General features: G+C 39.5%; 1 protein-coding gene across 4 annotated transcripts in view; it reads right to left on the reverse strand.

Moving 5' to 3' along the window:
• CPNE4 (copine 4) overlaps positions 1–18,755 on the reverse strand; it is a 578,612-nt gene that overhangs the window by 402,029 nt on the left and 157,828 nt on the right. For 2 of the 4 annotated variants that reach the window (XM_068547306.1, XM_068547307.1), the window contains exons 2-3: positions 16,756–16,936; positions 512–586 (exon numbers count right to left, since the gene is read on the reverse strand). In XM_068547306.1, coding sequence (XP_068403407.1) covers positions 512–586; positions 16,756–16,935 — 255 coding nt within the window. In that variant the 5' untranslated portion in view covers position 16,936. Of the gene's footprint in view, positions 1–511; positions 587–16,755; positions 16,937–18,755 lie in introns of those variants that run through there. The other 2 variants (XM_068547309.1, XM_068547310.1) reach the window with 2 other exon arrangements.

Genomic DNA, 18,755 nt, shown 5'->3' on the forward strand with positions numbered 1-18,755 from the left:
AGCCTCAAATCCTGCCAGCCCTCTAGTCTTCCCAGCTGAGGCCCTGGACGCTGTGAATCAGGGGTAAGCCAGACCCACTGTGCCCTGTCTGAAGTCACAGAATCCATGAGATTAATAAAATGGTTGTTTTAAGCTGCTAAATTTTAGGGTGATTGTTATGCAATGGTAGTAATTGGAGCTGGAAAAGCAAATCTTCAAGATGGACAGGCTTACATAGGCTATCCTACCAAAAATCCCAGTTCCTCAGAAGTTGTTCTGAAACGGTTGGAATTCAAAGGAGGTGTTTAAAAGGTACCAAATTTTCTTGCTTCCACACACAGTTCCCAAACTGTAATCTTTTAACAAGAAGAACTAGTCTTCACACTCAAGAAGAAAATATCTAAGACTGAATTCTCAGGTGGGAAGAGGTTCTTGAAATATCAAGTATTTGAAAACAGACTAACCAAGATAGGCAGTTGAACTTTTCTGAGCTTGAATCAAGATAAAATATTTAATTAGCCTATAAACTGACCTCAAGAACATCTGGAGCTTCCAGAAGGAGGAATTTTCTTGTCACTTCTCTTCTAAGACTGCCGAACAGTGCTGGCTGATGTTGGTACAGAAGCAAAGATGGAAAGGCAAGGTTATCAGCACGGCCTCTCTTAGTCCCATCCACAGATTAGAGAACATGGACAAGTGAAATGAAATTGCTCCAAGCCTATTTGTCTTCTTCAAAATGCAGGGAGTGCAGGGGAGGAAGAGGCTTGGATAATTCCCTACCAGGAGAGCCAAAACAGATCAATCAAAGTGGCTAGTCAGAGGCTTGGGGGAAACTTAGAGACCTGCCAAAATTTTTGACTGAAAGTTCTCTTATTTTAACACAGACAAATGGGACCAAGAATACTTGGGCTGGGCAGCAGACCAAAAGCTTGTTGCTGGCATTAAACACACATCATGTAGGTGTTACCTGATAACATCTTCTGCATACGGGGTCCTAGGTAATGTGCTAACCACATTAGTTTTGCACACATTATATGCTTTAAGTATAATAACATTTAATGTCTATTAAGCACTCACTATGCCCCAGGTACTCTGTTAAGGAATTCTTAGGTATCATCTCATTTTACCCTTATAGTAAATTCATGGAGCAGGTTTCATTGATACCTCCATGTAGCAGATGGAGAGAATGCAGGGTCAGGGAAGGCGAGGCTTCTGTGTAAGGTCATAAATGACCCAAGTGGTCCAATTCCAGAGTCTATAGCATCAGCATGCTCACTATCCTGCCAGCCAATCATTCAATCCTAACGACAACCGTTTAGAAAGGAGGTGGTGTGAGAGGCTTGGAGGGGTTAGGAGGCTTTCCAAGGTCACACCATTGACGTGTGGTGCACCTCATGACTGTCCTAACCACTCTACCTGAGCTGATTCATTTAATCTCATAATCATCTCCATATGAAAGGTACCAATATGATACCCATCTTATAGATGAGGAAACTGAGGCACAGAAAGGGCTGGGTAATTTGCCTATTAGCACAGCTAATAATGACTGGGTTAGGACTTAAATCTGGGCAGCCTGGCTCCACAGTCTGAGCTCTGAACCACTCTGCCACGCACCATCATGAACCACTAGGAGGTCAGGCTGAAACCATATAAACTGGGATTGTGGTGGATGTTTTAAATATCAGCCCCCAAACAAATTTAATTTCTATTAAAAATAAATGCAATCAGTTTTAAATGAATTCTTGCCTTTTCTAAGGAGGAAAAACGTGTTCATTTTAAAGACTAGTGGCCTTATGGGTGTTACTCTACCTCCACGGGCACTGGAGACATGAAGATCTGAGTTCAAGTCCCAAGACCACTTCTTACTAGTCTTCTGAGCTTCGACATGTACCTTTCCTATGTGAGTGTCAGTTTTCTCACCTATAAAATGGGTAATCACAGTTCCTATCTGCTAACACTGTCATGAGAATTCTATGAATATGCATGTAAAAACTCAGCACACGGCACACAGCACTCAGGGACTGGGACACATTGTTCTTAGAGATGGGCAGTGATGGATCCTGGCAGCACCGTCTGCAGTCAGACAGACTGGGTTCAATTTGTCACAGCTCCTTCACTTATGACTGACTTGTGTGACCCTTGAGTAAGTTGCTTAATTCTTCTGTGCCTCTTTATAAAATATCTACATAGGACAATTTGTAGGGCTGTTTTGATAATTACATATGATGACACATGTAAAGTGCTTAAGAGAGTGCCTGATACACTGCATGCCTACTCTCAACATATTTAAGGTATCATTATTAATAAACCACAACTACACTTAATAAAAAAAGATAAAATTGATTGAAATTACAAAGGAAAGGTAATTTTAAGATGATGATTATCAATAGTGACTAGAAAAACATTAAAAAGTGGGGCCCAGAAAATGTGTTGAAAATATCTCCTTTGAAATGTTGCAGGTGGTTTGAGCTAGAGGCAGAGAGCTCTAAATCATAGATGCCTCCTCATGTTCTATCCCTGGCCTGTATTCCATCTTCCAAACACTCAACATGGGACTCAAGACACATTACAAAAACCCATGGCAACCACTGTTGAGTCTGAGTGTCCAGAGTGTGTCTTGACAGTTCTTCAAGCTAAGGAGGCAGTGAAGCCCACATCACAGTGCTCTCTTCTTTGTAGGAGACCTGACATTATCCTTCCAGCTGATAAATCATCTTCTGGGCCCCCAAGAGAATAAGCAGTGAAAACAGGATTTCAGTTCAAATTGTTTCTTTTTCTCATTTGTAGCCCCAAATTTCCCATCTTGTGTGATTCTGCTCTCAGACATTATAACATTGACAACTTGGAGATTTCAATGATAAGAAAGCTACTTAGTCACATATTACACAATCCAGTAATCTTCCCTTTCATCCAAGTGCATCATTTTTGGAGTGAGCATCATAACACCACAGTCTCTGGTCACAGGGATGTAACTTCCAGCAGCAGGAAGGAAACATTTTCTGGTTCTAATATTTCATTTTGTTTTCTTTTCTATTCAGTGCTCAGGATAAGATTTCTAATATCACCAAAATCAACTTCTTCTTTTTTTTTTTTTTTAAGAAAAGAAATTATTCTCATTAGGACGTGTTAAGGGGGAGGTGGAAAGTAACATCAAAGTTTTCCCAAATGGGAGTTTGATGTGAAACCACAGTGGAAACTTTGTGAACAACTGAAGAAAACTGTTGTTTTTTATCATCCGTCATGCTTGGTGTCAGCCACTCAAACACTGCCAGTCAGCAAAGTGTGAACAGAAAATCTTTCGAGAAAGGAACTTGTTTGTGATACCCAGAGGGAATGCTTTAATTGACTTAATTTTCATTTTTCAGCTCTTGTCTGAGTCCACAACTGAGCGGTTAGCTATGTGTCAGAGGCCCAGCCCAGGGATTGCAGGAGCGTGGTCTGAACTCAAACACCTCCAGGGGCCATTGGAGCCATCCCAGTGAGTGAAGGAGGCTGGCTAGGAGTGAGCAAAAGGACACACTTGGATTCTGGGTAGGGGCAGATGCTGACCATCACTGTACAAGAACTAAAGGCTCCATGTTGCCAGATTTCCTGGCAAAAGAAAAAATCTGGAGTTTTATGAAAAATCCCCTGATCTTTAAGTTTTGTCAACCAGTACAAAACTTGTTTAAACACATGAAGGCCAGATAAACTATGCCTGGAGATTAGATAGAGGCCTTTAGCTTTAAATTTGTGACCTCTGGTAAAATAGAGATAATATGGGTTTTAGAATCAACCAGATTCCAGCTTTACTATTGACTAGTTGTACGACCTGGTGACTTATTAATTCTGCCCAAGCCTCAGTTTCCTTACCTGGTTAATAAAGTCTGCATTGCAGGGTAGTTGTGAGGATTAGAAGGAAAATATGTAAAATGACGAATACATAGCTGGTATCAACAATTAGAGATGGCTACTTTATTTTGTTATCACCTAAATGTTCATATTGTCTGACCCATTTTCATAAAATTCTAGCATTTTGGAGCAATAGGAAATTGAAAATCTCAGGTATAGGTGAAACTGCTATTTTGGACTCTATCCTCCTGGCTCCATACACAAAAGGATGCTGCCTCACTATTTACCCAAGCATGAAAGAAACTTGTTTCACAGAACTCCTCCATGAGCCCTCTAGCCAACAAAGAATTGCTGAAAAAAGTTCATAGCCCACTTATTTGGGAGTGGGCAAGGCCACCATCGTGGACCCATATTTCTCCTCTGTACTGCCAGTAGGGATGTTGGATCAGATGGTATCCAGACCCTACATCTGGGTAGATGGGGAGTGGGGAGAGAACATGGGGAATAGTGGAGGGATGGAGGAATGATTGATTTTTAGTTCCACCCCATATAAAGGTAGCCAAGGCACGCTTGAAATGGTCTATCCACCACACATTGAAGGAAAGGAAAAGGTTTAAGTTAGGACCTTGTTTTGAGCCCACCTTCTCAAGTTCACATGACCATCTAAGGCTCCAGGCCTCTGGCTCTGAGATGGGCTGCATTCTACTAGACTCTGAGGTCTTTGAGGACACAAAAGATGTCTTTTTCATAGTACTCAGTACGTGCTAGGGTTAATTTCAATGTCTGTGCCACCTTTTTACAGGGCTATTATGAGAAGTAAATGAAATAATTTAAGTAGATGGGCTTTGTGAATGTAAAGTATTATATGGATACATTATTATTATAAACAATAATAATCTTGCATTAACATCCACTGACAATTAATGTGCTAGATATAACCACACTAATTATTACTAACAATTATTATTACCAACAATCCACCAAAGCATATGATTCATCATAACATGCTTTCATATGGAATTGATCCAAGGGTAATTCATCCTGAGAATTACTTAGAGCTTCCTATGGAGGAACTCAATAACTATGTATTAAGATTAAATGGAAAACTGCAATTAAAGGTGATTGGCAACATCCTAGCAGTGTGGGCAATCATTTGGCTTTTTCCAATGAGAACAATTACTCTGCCGTCTACAAGATCTCTGCCAAGGGCCACAGTATCAGGAGTGTAGCTCTGCTTCATGGAGAGCATCCAGGTGCCCAGGGAACTGAATAAAAGGCTCCGGTTCATAAGGGCTCTTGCCTTGTGAATCCCTGAGAAGGGTTAATTTATTCCATTTGCATATGAAGTTTAGTGCCTGGGAGTTAGTGAATATCAGCACTCACTAGAAGCCAGGGGGAAATATTTCCACCCTTCACTGGAAGACAAAATGTGTTTTAAATTATCAGCACACTGAACTGTACCACATACTGTCACCATTAAATGGCCAGGAGCAGGTACAGGGGGATTTAAAAAATGGGTATGAATTAAATTAGGGAAATTAAATGATAGGTCTGAAACTCTCCACTGGGAATGTATTTCCAAGCTACAAGTTTTCCTTTCCTTCCTTTTGACAGTTACAATCATGGTCATTAAAGATTTACCAGAAGGTTTACCATCTCATCTTTATACTCTGAGAGGAAACAAAAAGCATCCTCTCCATCTCCTCAGCCCTTAAACATACCCTTCAAACCCTGCTGGTCTGCAAAGAGCAACAATCTGTTCTACATTTCAGAACAATTGATTCCCAGTATTTCACAGACACAGATTTATCCTCATCAACTCTTTTTTTGAAGTACAGTTGATTTACAATATTAGATTAGTTTCAGGGTTACAGCAAAGAGATTGAGTATTTTGATAGGTTACACTCCATTTAAAGTTACTAAAAAATAATAATTATAATTCCCTGTGCTGTACATATATCCTTAATGGATAAAAAAGATGTGGTATATATATATACAAAGAAATACTACTCTACCATAAAAAAGAATGAAATTCTGCCATTTACAATAACATGGATGGACCTAGTGAGAATTATGCTTAGTGAAATAAGTCAGAGAAAGACAAATACTGTATGTTATCACTTACATGTGGAATCTAAAAAGTAAAACAAAGGAATGTATATAGCAAGACAAAAACAGACTCACAGATACAGAGAACAAGCTAGTGGTTACCAGTGGGGAGATGGAAGGGGGGAGGGGAAACATCGGGGAAGGGGAATAAGAGACACAAACTACTATGTATTCTTACTGACTCTTAATACCATTAACAGCACAGAAGGTCGGATTGTAGGTCCTTTTGAGTCTAACTATCAGGCTTACATTTTTATGATACACTTTAGGAATCAAATGTTCTCTTCCACTGCAAACATGCTACAGCCAATTTAAAAAGCAAGCAGTTCCCCTGCATATGAGCTGGGCATCAGAAGGTAGTTATAATTATTGCAGTAGTAACCTGAGCTGTAAACTAGGGCATAACAGGGTCTTTTCCCAGTTGGAATGCTATTACAAAAAGCACAGGGGGACCTTCAAGATGGCAGAAGTAAGACGTGGAGATCACCTTCCCCTCCAAAGATACATCACAAATACATCTACATGTGGAACAACTCCTACAGAACACATACTGAATGCTGGCAGAAGACCTCAGACTTCCCAAAAGGGCTGTGCTGGAACTTCTCTGCTGGACTCCTGAACTTCCACAAAGATTGCTTTGGCAGGGACCTTCAAGATGGTGGAGGAGTAAGATGTGGAAAGCACCTTCTTACCCACAAATACATCAAAAATACATCTACAGGTGGAACAGCTCCTACAGAACACCTACTGAATGCTACCAGAAGGCCTCAGACTTCCCAAAAGAGGCTTGGTGCTCCAGCCGGGTGTCAGGCCTGAGCCTCTGAAATGGGAGAGTCGAGTTCAGGACATTGGTCCATGAGAGACCCCTGGCCCCACGTAATATCAAAAAGCGAAAGCTCTCACAGAGATCTCCATCTCAACACTAAGACCTAGCTCTACTCAACAACCAGCAAGTACAGTGCTGGACACCCTTTGCCAACAACTACCAAGACAGGAACACAAGCCCACCCATTAGCAGAGAGGCTGCCAAAAATCATAATAAGTTCAAAGACACCCCAAAACACACCACCAAATGCAGTCCTGCCCACCAGAAAGACAAGATCCAGTTTCAACCACCAGAACACAGGCACCAGTCCCCTCCACCAGGAAGCCTACAAACACACTAAATCAACCTTAGCCACTCAGGGCAGACACCAAAACCAATGGGAACTATGAACCTGCAGCCTGCGAAAAGCAGACCCCAAACACAGTAAGTTAAGCAAAATGAGGAGACAGAGAAATACAGAGCAGATGAAGGAGTAAGGTAAAAACACACCAGACCAAACAAATGAAGAGGAAATTCAGAGCAATGATAGTAAAGATGATCAAAAATCTTGGAAACAGAATGGAGAAAATACAAGATATGTTTAACAAGGACCTAGAAGAACTAAAGAGCAAACAAGCAATGATGAACAACACAATATATGAAATTAAAAATTCCCTAGAAGGAGTCAATAGCAGAATAACTGAGGCAGAAGAACGGATAAGTGACCTGGAAAATAAAATAGTAGAAATAACTACCACAGAGCAGAATAAAGAAAAAAGAATGAAAAGAATTGAGGACAGTCTCAGGGACCTCTGGGACAACATTAAACATACCAACTTTCCAAATATAAGGGTCCCAGAAGAAGAAGAGAAACAAAAAGGGACTGAGAAAATATTTGAAGAGATTATAGTTGAAAACTTCCCTAACATGAGAAAGGAGATCGCCGCCCAAGTCCAGGAAGTACAGAGAGTCCCATACAGGATAAATCCAAAGAAACACGCCAAGACACATATTATAAAACTATCAAAAATTAAATACAAAGGAAAAATATTAAAAGCAGCAAGGGAAACGTAACAAATAACATACAAGGGAATCCCTATAAGGTTAACAGCTGATCTTTCAGCACAAACTCTGCAAGCCAGAAGGGAGTGGCAGGACATATTTAAAGTGATGAAAAGGAAAAACCTACAACCAAGATTACTCTACCTAGCAAGGATCTCATTCAGATTCGATGGAGAAATTAAAACCTTTACAGACAAGCAAAAGTTAAGAGAATTCAGCACCACCAAACCAGCTCTACAACAAATGCTAAAGGAACTTCTCTAAGCAGGAAACTCAAGAGAAGGAAAGACATACAATAACAAACCCAAAGCAATTAAGAAAACAGTACTAGGAACATACATATCAATAACTACCTTAAATGTAAAGAGATTAAATGCTCCAACCAAAAGACATAGACTGGTTGAATGGATACAAAAACAAGACTGGTATATACGCTGTCTACAAGAGACCCACTTCAAACCTAGGGACACATACAGAGTGAAAGTGAGGGGATGGAAAAAGATATTCCATGCAAATGGAAATCAAAAGAAAGCTGGAGTAGCAATTCTCATATCAGACAAAATAGACTTTAAAATAAAGACTATTACAACAGACAAAGAAGGACACTACATAATGATCAAGGGATTAATCCAAGAAGAAGATATAATAATTGTAAATATTTATGCACCCAACATAGGAGCACCTCAATACATAAGACAGATGCTAACAACCATAAAAGGGGAAATCGACAGTAACACAATAAGAGTAGGGGACTTTAACACCTCACTTTCACCAATGGACAGATCATCCAAAATGAAAATAAACAAGGAAACACAAGCCTTAAATGATACATTAAACAAGATGGACTTAATTGATATTTATAGGACATTGCATCCAAAAACAACAGAATATACTTTTTTCACAAATGCTCATGGAACATTCTCCAGGATAGATCATATCTTGGGTCACAAATCAAGCCATGGTAAATTTAATAAAATTGAAATCATATCAAGTATCTCTTCTGACCACAACGTTATCAGACTAGATATCAATTATGGGAAAAAAATCTGTAAAAAATACAAACACATGGAGGCTAAACAATCCACTACTAAATAACAAAGAGATCACTGAAGAAATCAAAGAGGAAATAAAAAAATACCTAGAAACAAATGACAATGAAAACACTATGACCCAAAACCTATGGGATGCAGCAAAGCAGTTCTAAGAGGGAAGTTTATAGCAATACATTCCTACCTCAAGAAACAGCAAACATCTCAAATAAACAACCTAACTTTAAACCTAAAACAATTAGAGAAAAAAGAACAAAAAAACACCTCAACGTTAGCAGAAGCAAAGAAATCATAAAGATCAGATCAGAAATAAATGAAAAAGCAATGAAGGAAATGATAACAAAGATCAATAAAACTAAAACCTGGTTCTTTGAGTTGATAAGCAAAATTGATAAAACATTAGCTCGATCCATCAAGAAAAAAAGGGAGAGGACTCAAATCAATAGAACTAGAAACGAAAAAGGAGAAGTAACAACTGACACTGCAGAAATACAAAGGATCATGAGAGATTACTACAAGCAACTATATGCCAATAAAATGGACAACCTGGAAGAAATGTACAAATTCTTAGAAAAGCACAACCTTCCAAAACTGCACCAGGAAGAAATAGAAAATATAAACAGACAAATCACAAGCAATGAAATTGAAACTGTGATTAAAATCTTCCAACAAACGAAAGTCCAGGACCAGATGGCTTCACAGGCGAATTCTATCAAACATTTAGAGAAGAGCTAACACCTATCTTTCTCAAACTCTTCCAAAATATAGCAGAGGGAGGAACACCCCCAAACTCATTCTACGAGGCCAACATCACCCTGATACCAAAACCAGACCAAAATGTCACAAGAAAAGCAAACTATAGGCCTATATCACTGATGAACATAGATGCAAAAATCCTCAACTAAATACTAGCAAACAGAATCCAACAGCATATTAAAGGGATCATACACCAGTATTAAGTGGGGTTTATCCCAGGAATGCAAGGATTCTTCAATATATGCATACCAATCAATGTGATACACCATATTAACAACCTGAAGGATAAAAACCATATGATCACCTCAATAGATGCAGAAAAAGATTTGACAAAATTCAACACCCATTTATGATTAAAAAACCCTGCAGAAAGTAGGCATAGAGGGAACTTACCTCAACATAATAAAGGTCAGATATGACAACCCCACAGCCAGCATCATTCTCAATGGTGAAAAACTGAAACCATTTCCACTAAGATCAGGAACAAGACAAGCTTGCCCACTCTCACCACTATTATTCTACGTAGTTTTGGAAGTTTTAGCCACAGTAACCAGAGAAGGAAAAGAAATAAAAGGAATCCAAATCGGAAAAGAAGATGTAAAACTGCATCACTGCTTGCAGACAACATGATACAATGCATAGAGAATCCTAAACATGCTACCAGAAACGACTAGAGCTAACCAATGAATTTGGTAAAGTAGCAGGATACAAAATTAATTCACAGAAATCTCTTGCCTTCCTATACACTAATGATGAAAAATCTAAAGGAGAAATTAAGGGAACACTCCCATTTACCATTGCGACAAAAAGAATAAAATACCTAGGAACAAACCTACCTAAGGAGACAAAAGACCTGTATGCAGAAAACTATAAGACACTGATGAAAGAAATTAAAGATGATACAAACAGATGGAGAGATATATCATGTTCGTGCATTAGAAGAATCAACAATGTGCAAATGACTATACTATCCAAAGCAATCTACAGATTCAATGCAATCCCTATCATACTACCAATGGCATTTTCCACAGAACTAGAACAAAAAATTTCACAATTTGTATGGAAACACAAAAGACCTCAAATAGCCAAAGCAATCTTGAGAAAGAAAAACAAAGCTGGAGGAATCAGGCTCCCTGACTTCAGACTATACTACAAAGCTACAGAAATCAAGACAGTATGGTACTGGCACAAAAACAGAAATATAGATCAATGGAACAGGATAGAAAGCCCAGAGATAAACCCATGCACATATGGTCACCTTATCTTTGATGAAGGAGGGAGGAATATACAATGGAGAAAATGACAGCCTCTTCAATAAGTGGTGCTGGGAAAACTGGACAGGTACATGTAAAAGAAAGAAATTAGAACACTCCCTAACACCATACACAAAAGTAAACTCAAAATGGATTAAAGACCTAAGTGTAAGGCCAGACACTATCAAACTCTTAGAGGAAAACATAGGCAGAACACTCTATGACATAAATCACAGCAAGATCCTTTTTGACCCAGCTCCTAGAGAAATGGAAATAAGAACACAAATAAACAAATGGGACCTAATGAAACTTAAGAGCTTTTGCACAGCAAAGGAAACCATAAACAAGACGAAAAGACAACCCTCAGAATGGGAGAAAATATTTGTAAATGAAGCAACTGACAGAGCATTAATCGCCAAAATATACAAGCAGCTCATGAAGGTCAATATCAACAAAGCAAAGAACCCAATCCGAAAATGGGCAGAAGACCTAAATAGACATTTCTCCAAAGAAGATATACAGATTGCCAACAAACACATGAAAGGATGCTCAGTATCACTAATCATTAGAGAAATGCAAATCAAAACTACAATAAGGTATCACTTCACACCAGTCAGATTGGCCATCATGAAAAAATCTACAAACAATAAATGCTGGAGAAGGTGTGGAGAAAAGGGGACCCTCTTTAACTGTTGGTGGGAATGTAAATTGATACAGCACCTATGGAGAACAGTATGGAGGTTCTTTAAAAAACTAAAAATAGAACTAACATATGACCCAGTAATCCCACTATTGGGCATATACCCTGAGAAAACCATAATTCAAAAATTGTCATGTACCACAATGTTCATTGCAGCTGTATTTACAATAGCCAGGACATGGAAGCAACCTAAGTGTCCATCGACAGACAAATGGATAAAGAAGAGGTGGCACATATATACAATGGAATAGTACTTGGCCATAAAAGAAAATGAAATTGAGTTATTTGCAGTGAGGTGGATGGACCTAGAGACTGTCATACAGAGTGAAGTTAATCAGAGAGAGTAAACCAAATACCGTATGCTAACACAAGTATATGGAATCTAAAAAAAAAAAAAAGTTTCTGAAGAACCTAGGGCCAGGACAGGAATAAAAACTCCAACGTAGAGAATGGACTTGAGGACATGGGGAGGGGGAAGTGTAAGCTGGGATGAAGTGAGAGAGTAGCATTGACATATATACACTACCGAATGTAAAATAGCTAGCTAGTGGGAAGTAACTGCATAGCACAGGGAGATTAGCTCAATGCTTTGTGACCACTTAGAGGGGTGGGATAGAGAAGGTGGGAGGGAGACGCAAGAGGGAGGGGATATGGGGACATAGGTATACATATAGCTGATTCACTTTGTTATACAGCAGAAACTAACACACCATTGTAAAGCTATTATATGCCAATAAAGATGTTAAAAAAAAAGATGAAACAGATAAAAACAAACAAAAAAACAAACAACAAGAACAACAACAAAATCAAAATGTACAGGGCAGAAATCACAAGTAATAACAAGGAAATATCAATCTCTAGGTATGTCTTCCCCAAAAGAGGTTCAGCTGTAAAAACAACAGCCTATGGTAGTAACGTGTTAACAAACTTCCTTTCCTCTTCTCCCCACCCAGCCAAATTCTCTACCACCCAAGGAGACTCCGAAATCACACCAGCTACTTATTTACCCTCTAATTAATTAAAATTAAATAATTAACCTTTTCCATTCCTCAGTTATACAGTCCACCTTTCAACTACTCAGGGGCCACCTGTGGCCAGCGACTACCTACTGGCCAGCACAGGCAGAGAACATGCCCATCACTGTAGGGAGTTCTAGTGGACAGTGCTGATCTCCAGAGAGGCTCTTTTGCCAAACTTCAAAACTCTGAAAAAGAAGCTCACCTTGTTTTTCTCTCTCTCATCCTTACACCTTCAACAATCTCTTTATTATGCAAATCAGTTTAGCCTCTCAGGTTTTTCTTTTTTCTTCACTTAGTCATTTACCAGATTTCACATAACAAAGACACTCAGGAACTGACACAGCTGGCATGAATCCTCTTCTGCATTGCTTTCTCTGAATTCTGTAATTCTGCACATAGAAATCTCTCTGTAATTCCAGACATGTTCTAAGGGACAGATACAGGAAAATGTGCATCAGTCATGTTCCAGGGCAATGGCCATGCTTGCCAGCTTTCACTAAACATAGAAGGTAGTAGGTGTGTGGTTTAAATAGACTGTCAGGTGCTTCTCACTTTGAGCACAGGACCACGCACTGAACTTGCACCAAAAAGTAGGTGTTAGCACTAAATAAATATGCACTACTTCATGACTGAGTGCCTGATTCTCCCAGTTACTGTGAGTTGTCAGAAGGTCTATGTGCTAGTCAGTTACCTCTGTGCTTTCAAGTGTTTTCTGGACTCTTCCCTGGAACCTTGTCAACTGGCTTCCACCAGGGGTGTGGTCACTGGAAGGCATGGATGGGAGACCTGAGATGACATCCCTTCCTCATCTCCCTTTCAGGTAACATTTTCAGCATTACCTGCATCTCCTCTACCTTGCTGGCTACCATTAGGTAGGCCCTCCTTCCACAGATCCAGCTTCTGCTCAATGGTCCAGCTGGTACTAACATCTCCTTTTGTCCCTCTCTCCCAGTGGTGTGCTGGTAAATGTTTAGCAACCGGTTCTCTTGGTGGGGAGAAAGTTCTGATTTGAAATGTTTGCCAATGTCTGTGGTGTAAATACTTATACCCAGGCTAGCAAAATTCCTGAAGATTTAACAATTGTCTCTCTCAAGCCTCTACAAGATAGCTTCAGTACATCACTGTTGTACCCTAAGTAGCAGCTTCCCGTTGTTAATCTCTGGGTTTCCTCACAGTTCCTACTTAGCTTCTCAAGATTCCCAACTCCTTTGTTATTTGTTATTGAATTAAATCTTTTCTATTAGCTACCTGGTGTGGGCTCTGTTTTCTCAACTATATCCTAAATGTATATTCTTAAGATTAAAATTTATTAGAGAAGTGCTTCTCAAAGTTCCAAAGTATAAATCAGTCATATCACTTAGCATGCTGGAAGTTCAGCTGACACTACTTTTAAAGAGTAAGACTTTCTAGATGAAGGAAGCAGTGAATCAGTTTACAATGTGGCACAAGCTTCTTATCTCATTGTGCACTGGTAACAAAATGTTTGCAGGCTGGTAGCTGTGGCCAAACACACTTTAAGTGACTCTGTAGAAAAGCACTTTGGAAAAGCAATTTGGCAAATGTATCAAAAGCCCCCAATGTGTCCTGTCCTTTGTTCCACTAGTTCCACTTTGACAGACTATCTCCTAGGAACTCATCCAAAAAGAAGGGAAAAGCCTTATGCTAAAAGATGTTTACTGCAGCATTATTTAAAATAGGGTAGTTTTGAAAGCAACTTCAAAGTGAAAAAAATAGGAAAATGATTAAATAAATCTACTTGATGGGATATTATGCAGTCTTAAAAATTATAATTATGAATATTATAATAATATGGACAAAAACATATACTACTAAGTAATAAAATCAGGAAAGAAAATTTTATGTGCATGATAAGTATCATGTAAGAATATGAATGCCAGAAGGAAAAGACTGAAAAGAAATATATACAAATAATAAATAAATTATGTAAGGGGGGGGGTCTCAGGAGATGAAGTCTTTTCCTCTAATTATCCAAGAGAGTCCTAATATCCTAATGTAGATATTCCATTTAGTTTTGTTAAACAAAAAATAAAAGACAGTAAAGCCCACCAACAAAGTCATGGAGAATATTTAGACGGGATAAAAAAGACGTTACACATTAAGATGCCTGTGGGGCTTCCTTGGTGGTGCAGTGGTTGAGAATCTGCCTGCTAATGCAGGGGACACGGGTTCGAGCCCTGGTCTGGGAAGATCCCACATGCCACGGAGCAACTAGGCCCGTGAGCCACAACTACTGAGCCTGCGCGTCTGGAGCCTGTGCTCCACAACAAGAGAGGCCACGATAGTGAGAGGCCCGCGCACCGCGATGAAGAGTGGCCCCGCTTGCCGCAACTAGAGAAAGCCCTCGCACAGAAACGAAGACCCAACACAGCCAAAAATAAATAAATAAATAAATTAATTAATTAATTAAAAAAAAAAAAGAAAAGAAAAATACTCAGGCTTGCGTCCCATCCCAAGCTTTAAAAAAAAAAAAAAAAAACCTGGATGAGCTGGAAGTTAAATGAAGATCCCCTATCTGCCATCTGTCATTCATCCCCTCATGTGTGTTATGTTGCCTTCTCACCTGAATTTCATCAGCTTACCAAATTCTATCAAACCATCCTTTCAGAGAAGTGGCTTTTATCGCATACGTACAGGTAAGTAAACATGCTACCTGTGAGGTTTTCTGAGCCTTCTTCCTGCTGTAGAGTGAAGACCTTGGCCCCTAGAGGAGCACCTGTCAGCTCCTTGCAAGCAGATGGAAGAAGGACTGAAGTCTGTCCTCAGGGATCCAAACAAGGTATTTGTCTACACTTGATCTACTCAGTATGGATTCAAACCCCTCACCCAAATTCCACTGGGCATCTGGTTCCCTTAGAGACAATAACAACTGCTTCCTTGGCTGCACCCCCTGTTCCTCCCTCTCCTGCCTTCCACCTGAGACCAGATCTTTAAAAACATTGCAAACTTAGACCAGGTACCAAGAACAAAAATTAAAAAGAAAACAACAACAACACAACAACACAAAAAACCCAAAACTTAAAAACAGTCCTCATCCAATTTGTTTCAACTTTTAAATAAACAAACAAAACCCAACTGCAGAATTCAACATGCAATTTTGCCACACAAACCACCAAAGACCACACCAATGGCCACCATAAGTATAAAATAGCAATAAAGAGCTCAGGCCCTGGAGCTTGACTGGTAAATATTAGATTTTCCACTTACTTAATCTTTCTGTTTCCTCACCTGTCTGTTTCCTCATAGGATTGTTGTATGGACAAAATTAGTTATTTTACATAAAGCACTTAGAACAGCACCTGACACTTCATAAGCACCCAATAAAGTTTAGCTAATATTAAGTTTTCACTCCGAAAAATAAATGTGTGATGTGGCCCCTGTAAGGCAGTCCCTGTTGCCCATCCCCAGGGGCTACTATGTCTAAAATGAGCACACGAATTAAGGGTAAATGTCAAAATATCCACAGTATTAAAACATCACAATATGGATGTCGATTTCCATCGACAGATGAATGGATAAAGATGTGGTACATATATACAATGGAATATTACTCAGCCATTAAAAAGAATTAATTAATGCCATTTGCAGCAATATGGATGGACCTGGAGATTATTATACTAAGTGAAGTAAGTCAGACAGAGAAAGAGAAATATCACGTGATATCACTCATATGTGGAATCAAAAAAAATTATATAAATGAACTTATTTACAAACAGAAACAGACTCACAGATTTGGAGAATAAACTTATGATTACCACAGGAGAAGGGTATGGGGGCAGGATAGACTGGTAGTTTGAGATTGATATGTACACACTGCTATATTTGAAACAGATAACCAACAAGGACCTACTGTATAGCACAGGGACCTCTGCTCAATATTCTGTAATAACATAAATGGGAAAAGAATTTGGAAAAGAATAGATACATGTATATGTATAACTGAATCACTTTGCTGTACACCTGAAACTATCACATTGTTAATCAATTATACTCCAATATAAAATAAAAATTTTTTTAAATAAATAAAAATCATGATATAAACAGAAATGTGATCATATTCATTTCTAGAATTTTCCATCTCACCGAAATAAACCACCTGAAGACAGGAAATGCCAAAACATTTTCAAATCACTTCTCCCGCCATGCTTCTGTCCATTTCACTGGACATGCTTACCTCGAACCACTGCCCGTGGGACTGCATCTTGAGGATGACACAGGGGTCTGGTTTGGAAAGAGCATCTCTGTCGGAAATGCCTTTGCATGCCACACGCAGCTCAACTTTGGTCAGGCAGGGGCTGTTAAAGATTCCCAGTGTATTGGCAGCTGACTCATAAATGTTGCTCATCTTCTTCATTCTGTTTTAGGCAAGAAAAAGAGGAAAAAATACATGCCAATCACCACAGTATTTGTCAAAGGAGAAAGCCTCCCAGTTACCCTTCAGGAAAATGTTCAACACACACTATCGAGTACTGAATATATTAATTATCTAGCTTTCCACAGCAGGGTCAGAGTTCCAGTGAAACAAACAAACAAACAAACAAAACCAAAAGAAAAAACCACCAAAATACCCAATAGGTGCTAATGCACTTGGCTAAGAACACTATTTTCTTATATGATTTGCACACATTTGCATAGTAAATTTTTTAGTCTGTGAAATAATATTAATGAATTAGTGCAACAGACTGCAAACTGTAATCCAGTTCTATACTAAGTGCATGGCTTGTGTGAAATTTTACAGAGTTGTTGTTTAATCAGTTTAGTCACATTCCAAGTTGTTCAGATTCCTCCCAAATCCAGCTCTTCTTTTCCTTCTGTGTGATGGCACAGAGAAGGACAATGTCTGACCTGAAGAAACAGTCCAAATTTCCCTTCCCCAAACCCTGGCTCCCTTTCTCAAGATGCTTTCAGCAAACCAAGTCCAAGAGAGACCCAGCATCTGATCTCCTACCTCAAGTGCATTAGTCCATTCTCTCCTTTCCCTTCCCTGCTCCTGCTACCATGTCAGAAATGTGACTGTGACCATTTGAAGGAGAGCACAAAGCCTAACCCATGGAAACAGTAGCCACAAGTAAGTACTGCAGGCCTCCTTCCTGTCCTCACATGGTCACCTTTCAATGACACTTTGCATCACCAAGGCCCAGGGCTACAGGGAACCCCCAGAACCCTCCAACACTCTCCTTCTCAGAGGAGGGCTGGGTCTGTAAGGACATCGACAGAGCCTCTCAGGGGCGAAATCAATATCCTTCTCATGAAATTCTGTTTCCCTGTAGATTCCCTATGAGAAACAGCATTGGTGTCCCACAGTGGAATTCCTTCATCTATAAAATGAGGATAATCCATTCTTCTTCCTTCCCTTCTTCCACAAATATTCAGTGAGTCCCCTTGGTACCTGGCACTATGCTAGGTTTGAGTACACCATAACCTCTTACACACACACACACACACACACACACACACACACACACACCAGCTGGTCTCTCCAAACTTAGCAGCTAGCTCCATGCCAAAGCCAACCTTTTCCAACCTGACAATGCCCCTCTCTCATGGCAGATGTCACTGGAATGTTCTCTCCCAATGCTCCATCACAAGGCTCTCTGCCCTGCCTCCCTTCCACATTCCAACTCTCTAGTTCCCTATTTATCTAATTATTATGAACCTATGTTTTTCCCTATATATGCTGAAGGGAAGTTGCACTGAATGCCAGAAAGTTATGTCCCAGAACAGAAGTGGACAAACTATGACCTGTGTGCCCAATCTGGCTTGTCACTTGCTTTGATACATACAGTTTTGTTGGAACACAGGCCTGGTCATGCATTTACATATTTTGTGTGGTTGCCTTAATAGACTGCAGCTCAGAGTATTTGCAACAGAGGCTGCATGGCCTGCAAAGCCTGAAATACCTACTCTCTGGCCTCTTCAGAAAATGTTTCCCAGTCTCTGCTCTAAAATATCAGGTAAGGGGAGTTTGCAGTTGGAAGGAGTTGGGATTCTGTTTCAATATGTGCTGTGGGATTAGTTTGAGGGTGAGAGTTGCTCTGTCCTCTATCATACTGAATATTAATAGGGATTTTGGGACATTTGTTTTTTACATACAAGAAAATCCAAGCTCAGAGGGGATTGGAACCTTGCCTGTGTCACACAGTTATTCTAATGGAAGAGCTAATACTGAAATGC

This window comes from Eschrichtius robustus, chromosome 6 (genome assembly GCF_028021215.1).
Source record: "Eschrichtius robustus isolate mEscRob2 chromosome 6, mEscRob2.pri, whole genome shotgun sequence".
Taxonomy (NCBI): Eukaryota; Metazoa; Chordata; class Mammalia; order Artiodactyla; family Eschrichtiidae; genus Eschrichtius; species Eschrichtius robustus.